The sequence below is a fragment of the Macrobrachium rosenbergii genome, chromosome 10 (assembly GCF_040412425.1).
Source record: "Macrobrachium rosenbergii isolate ZJJX-2024 chromosome 10, ASM4041242v1, whole genome shotgun sequence".
In the NCBI taxonomy this organism is placed as follows: Eukaryota; Metazoa; Arthropoda; class Malacostraca; order Decapoda; family Palaemonidae; genus Macrobrachium; species Macrobrachium rosenbergii.
This window is the reverse complement of record NC_089750.1, coordinates 44,712,435-44,718,674: the sequence shown is the minus strand read 5'-3', so window position 1 is coordinate 44,718,674 and position 6,240 is coordinate 44,712,435. Positions and strand designations below refer to the sequence as shown.

Genomic DNA, 6,240 nt, shown 5'->3' with positions numbered 1-6,240 from the left:
GCGTGGGTTAAATGCGTCCACTGTAGTCCTGAGTTCTTGTCCTTCGCTGGTTCGAGCCCACGGGACGACGAACTTATTATCAACTAAAAAATTCCCCTTCGGTAACATATATGAAAATATATTATTTCCGAGGTAGAGCGAATTGGATATTAAAGGACGTTTGTAGCTTACTGATTGTATATGAATCCCGGTGATGTAATAAAAAGTCATATGTATATATAAGTATATATATATGTACATATATATATATATATATATATATATATATGTGTGTGTGTGTGTGTGTGTGTGTATACACTGGTTTGTGCGTCTGTGTGCGTTAATTTTTCCCAATAGTTAAAAATAATGTGGTCTCAAGAATTTCTGTTTCCTGAAATGGTCATCACTAGCGTCCAGTAATCCAGTCAGCTTCAAGAGAAAAGTGACCTCTTTTGTTTTAACAAGGCTTCTCCATTGCCATTGATCACCTTATTAAGGGAGAGAGAGAGAGAGAGAGAGAGAGAGAGAGAGAGAGAGAGAGAGAGAGAGAGAGAGAGAGAGATGGCTGCCTCCAGCAAGGAATGAATAAGTGTTTTTGCATAGCAGAGTAAGTTATAAATATATAGTTTTTTTATGGTACCAGTATCAAATTATAATAGTAGATCTTTTGATGGATACAGAGTAGTTTAAATCGCTTGTCTTATTTAAAGAAACATTCTTCTTCGGAAAAGAAATAATTTTTAGATTCTTCAAGAACACAATTAAAGACGCACGGAAAACTTTTCCAATATTCCTGGAAAACCTGTGTACCATATACTTTGGAGGCTTGTATTGAAATACACAGCCACTGATACAAGCGTTGCATGATTATCTGCTTCACTTCCAGTCATTAACCCTGAAAGAGCCGAACCAGGAGGCAAATTCCTGAGAGAGATGTGCGCTAGTATGCACCAGCCCCGGTTTTTTTGCCGTGCCCCCAGGTCAGGTGAGCTGGGTTACGTTACGTTAGGTTAGATTAGTGTTTTTAGAAAATAATGTGGGTGTGGGAAACGTAATGAGATTATTTTCAAGAAAATTTTATGATTAGTTTTTAAGATATGGAGTCCCGCTTTTTTCAGGGAGAGGTCCCGGTACTCGGTTACATCTGGGGAAAATGCACGCCGGCAGCGTATTTACAATCTGTATACACAGTCGTGAGCATACCAGCCAGTAGCCAATCACCAACCAGATCACGTAGCCAATCAGATTCGAGCAATGACGTCATCGACCGCATATTTTAATTAGCTATATTAGACAACTGTGTGTGAGCAGCAATAACCCATATGAGAAATATTGTTCAAAATTAACTCACTGGTGTATTTTTATGCATTAAAGAGCCCAATAATAAATAAAAAAAATATGAACGCACAGAGTGACGTCATTGCCTTCTTAAAACTAAATAGAAAGTCCTCATTCCTCCTTTGTGAAAGCAATATTGACATTTTTTCCCCGCTACGTTGTTTCAAGTATGGCGTTTTATGTCGTCAATATAATAAAATCTTCTGTTCATGTAACTATATTAGTTAAAAGCTTCATTCTGAATAACAATAATAATTATTACACAGGCATTCTTGAAGCACCGAACACGTTTTCCTTAAAGGCTAGCTTTAAGAAAACGGACATATTTAGCAGTAACTGAGCTAAAAATATACACAGTTAATAGGGCCCTTTTTTAGAATCCATAATGTTAATTAAGTCAGTTGCTGTAGATAAGCTTATTATAATGATGTAACTTGGTTATAAATAGTGCGTGCAATATAAAAACTTGGGTGATGTTGTTTCGTGTGAGCTTTGTGAACAGAATAATGGGCTACTTTCCACCTGTATACAGTATTCTATGAAATGTGGAATTTTCTAGCAGTTTAGAAATTTTTATGATAAAAAATTAGTAAAGTCGATATAAGTTATTAATATTTTAAGGCTTTGTTAAATTTTCCTTCTTTGCTGTTAATTCATAAGGTTTTCTCAATTGCGTCTCATCTGTTTACATTTTTGATCGACGATGACGTCACTGTTCGCTCCTATCTTAATTTAATTTAACACAATTTTAGTCTCTTTTATGGACACAAATACACAAGAGGTTAATATTTGAACAATATTTCTCATATGGGTTATTGCTGCTCACACACATTTGTCTAATATACGATAAAATATAGCTAAGTGATATGCTATTCGCATATAGGCTGGATGACGTCATTGCTCGAATCTGATTGGCTACGTGATCTGGTTGGTGATTGGCTACTGGCTGGTATGCTCACGACTGTGTATACAGATTGTAAATACGCTCCCCGGCCACATTTAGAGGTCTGTGTCTTGTCTGTGAAGAGGAACCACAAAATGGAGTAACTTTCACTGTTAAGTGACCATAACCTGACTAGCATTTAGCCAGCTATTAGTGACTGTCGTTTTAACATTAAGAGAAAGTGTTCATCAGACTACGGGGAAGAGTTGTGGCAAAGGGTGGGGAGACAAGAATGATGATAATGTTGAGCGTTTTAGTAGTCTGATTGACCATGATACAGTACTTTTTTCTAATTTTGTCAAATGTTATAATTGACTGATAACGTAAACAATGTAATTTAGTGTAAAATGGTGTTTCTATAAAAGAACATTTGCATTATTTGCTATCTCTGTCCTCTCGTTTATTAATCATCTTTAAGGTATTTATGATTTTAGCTGGTAACATATCAATTATTCAGGGAAATCTATTTCTAATAAAAATAAAACGCAGAACTACAGTTGATTAATTGAAAATTGATAAATACAGATCGGATGATAATTAGAAGGCAAATACTGGGAAACTAAGAGATGTCCCACTAGTTACAGTATTACAATTATTCCTAACCAAATTGCTTCTCTACCTGAACAGGTGGATTTTGTGTGTCTGTCGCTCTGCTTGATGTCGGTTTGTTGGGCCAAATGGATCTTCCCTGACCGCAAAGGCCCTGCCCCTCCTGCCGCAATAGCTTATGCTGACAGCAGCAGTAGCCATAGCTTTATCAATAATGACAACCAACACGATGGTATGAAATTTAGCGAGAGCATTATTAGCCTTGCCTCTGTGTTTGACCCCGTACATGAATTGGATATCGACGGGTTCCCTAAACCAGAGAAAGAGGACAGCTTCAGCATCAATGCTGCTGTGAATCGCAGGTACGGCTACAAATTACCCACAAGGACTCAAGCCGCCACGTACGGCCTCAAGGTTCCTCCGCCTCCTCTACTGAATGTCTTGCGCGATCCCCCTCCGCCACCGCCTCCTCCTCCGCCCTCTCCTCGTCCCGAACCTTTCGCCCTCTCCACGAACGCCTACAAGGGACCATACAGCCCTGATTATCTTGCACAGTCAACGATTCGTGAACTAAATAGAATACCTCGACTTGTCCCACAATACAGCCCGCCCTTGATTTCATCCCAGTCATTTATCCCGAGCGTTTCGTACCAGTCAGATGAAGCTTTTCAGCCAAGCACCTACTTTATCCAGACGGAGGTGTCCCCACCAGCCTACTATCCCAATGGACAAACCAGCCAAATCACAGAAACGGCCTACCAGTACCCAACCATTACAACTACCAAACCAGCGACTCCTCCTCCCAAGAGACATGTAACAGCTTATAAAGAACCACAGCCGTACAAGTACAATTTATTACCGAAATATACGTCATTACCAGTGAAATACAATACGCCTGCACCATATAAATACAACTCTCCGGTGCCTTATAAATACAAAACGCCCAAGCCTTATGAATACAATACACCTGAACCTTATCACAACACACCTGAACCTCACCAGTACAGTACACCTCCTACTTACAGTTCGCAGAAATCTTATAAATATGAGCCTCAAGACAACCATAAATCTTACGCTTCGTCGTCGTACGATGTTCCAAAGTTGCATCCCACCGACTCTCCATACAAACATGAAAAGGTAGGTTATTTCCTTAAGTCCGGGTTGTAAGTTCTGAGAGAAGAAACTGCATCTTTTCATTGTATTGAAGAGTACTGGCTTTAGGCGAAACTGATATCGTATGAAGAATGTTAAATAAGCTCAATGAATTTACTGAACTTGGTGTGAACAAAGAACTCTTGTAGCCAAGAAAGTGCGCGTCAGTGCTCTCCTGCATAACGTAAGTAATGCGTTCTTGGCTTCATGAAAGAGAGAAGTTCTGAGCATTTCTCATACATGTATAAATAATTGCACACACACACACACACACATATATATATATATATATATATATATATATATATATATATATATATATATATATATATATATATACAGTATATATATATATATATATATATATATATATATATATATATATATTATATATATATATTTAGGACAAAAAAAGGTTTATTGAAAGTATGGAAAACTATTTCAAGGTAATTTGACTGCATAACGCGTAAAGTTCATGGAAAATACATTCTGCCCCAAAGATTTGTTCTCAACGCATAAAAAGTATTCCAGATTATAATAAAAATAATGGGTGCGCATATGCTTTGGTACAGAACAACAAGAGTACAATAGTAATTTGCTTTAGGGAGGTACCGTAAATTCATTACGTGTGTTGTGAAGAATAAAATGCGAATGTCGGTAAATACTTTATCTACTTTCAACCTTTAATACCCGATGTCCATCCTCACTGAACCACATCAGAACCTCTCATTTTCCACCAGGGCAAGAAATACGACTACCGGTACAACGTCGGCTCAATCTACCACGGTACCGCCTACCGACATCAAGAGAAAAGCGATGGATCAACGGTAAGTTTTTCTTTATGTGTGTATTTGTTGTGAATTCTCGTTGAATAAGACATTAAAGACTTGCTTGAAAGCATCTCTGCATGACGTTAGGAATTAATTTCTCCCATGGATAATCATTCCCTTCCTTTCATTGGTTAGTTTCTTCATTTACCGCATTTTTTGTTTTTGTTTTTGTTTCTTGTGAACTTTTCTATTCTCTACGATTCATTTTCTTCTCTTTGTCCTGACTTTGTTTATTACATATGAATATTTTATTCTGCAGAGGTCGATAGTCAGAAGCTGGGGTTTTGCCTTGTTCAATAAAAATTTTATTCACGATAATAACATCCATTTATAAGAAATAAAAAAAAACTACCTGTGAAGTATTCTGTTTTGAGTCATTTCTTTGAATGACTAAACAAATGACGAAGAATAATTATTTATATCTACGATGGCGACTTTTACCATAAACAAGTTTTGGATGCTTGAGGAATAAGTGAGAGATTACACTTCAAAAGTTGTTTAACTCACACTTCACTCCAGGTTCACGGAGAATACCGGGTGCGGCTTCCAGACGGTCGGCTGCAGGTCGTGACGTACACGGCTGATCACGAGAACGGTTTCGTACCTAAAGTTCGTTATGAAGGACCTCAAACTTTAGAAGCAGCTAACATCCACTTCCAGCCACCCACGCCGACCAAAGTATGGTGAGCCACAGCTCTAGAATACTGCCAACAAGCATCTGCAGCTCTAGAAAAATGGTTATATTGACCTCCGAAGCTAAATAAAAATCTACGGTGAGCTTCAATTCTAGAAGATAATATAATGTGAGTGTAGTGTTTGCTCTTTCTGGGAGACACCCTACTGAGATCCACAGTTTTTCAAAGTATATTTTAAACATTTACAGTTCAAGACGGTGGTGAACTATGACTTCTATAAACGAAAGTTATAGCACCCTGTGGTTTAAGAAAGAACACTTCTGCAACCAATGGTTTTAGAAGCAAGCTATAGTGACATGCACTTTTAGAAAGCAAGATACGGGGACGTGTTTTTAGGGAGCAAGTTAAATGATCTGTAGTTTCAGTTGCTTGCTAAAGTGGTTGGTAATGTTTCCAGGTAAAAAGAAAATAAATAGCTCTCATAAGAATGACTAATTAATAATGAAGTTGTGCAGAAGTAAACGAAGGAATAGATGGAAAATATTCATTTTTTCCAAAGTACGTCTTTATATATATATATATATATATATATATATATATATATATATATATATATATATATATATATATATATATATATATATATATATATATATATATATATATATATATATAATTTATATATATATAATATATGTATGTATATATACATACATACATACATACATACATATATATATATACAGTATATATATATATATATATATATATATATATATATATATATATATATATATTTATATATATATATATA

The 6,240-nt window shown here is 36.3% G+C and overlaps 1 protein-coding gene across 1 annotated transcript; it reads left to right on the top strand.

Moving 5' to 3' along the window:
• Positions 1-2,890: 2,890 nt before the first annotated feature.
• On the top strand, positions 2,891-5,983 carry LOC136843000 (uncharacterized). Its single transcript, XM_067110993.1, has 3 exons — positions 2,891-3,946; positions 4,702-4,788; positions 5,311-5,983. Exons 1-3 carry the CDS (start codon positions 2,918-2,920, stop codon positions 5,476-5,478), a joined length of 1,284 nt encoding a protein of 427 aa, XP_066967094.1. The 5' UTR covers positions 2,891-2,917; the 3' UTR covers positions 5,479-5,983.
• Positions 5,984-6,240: the final 257 nt, after the last annotated feature.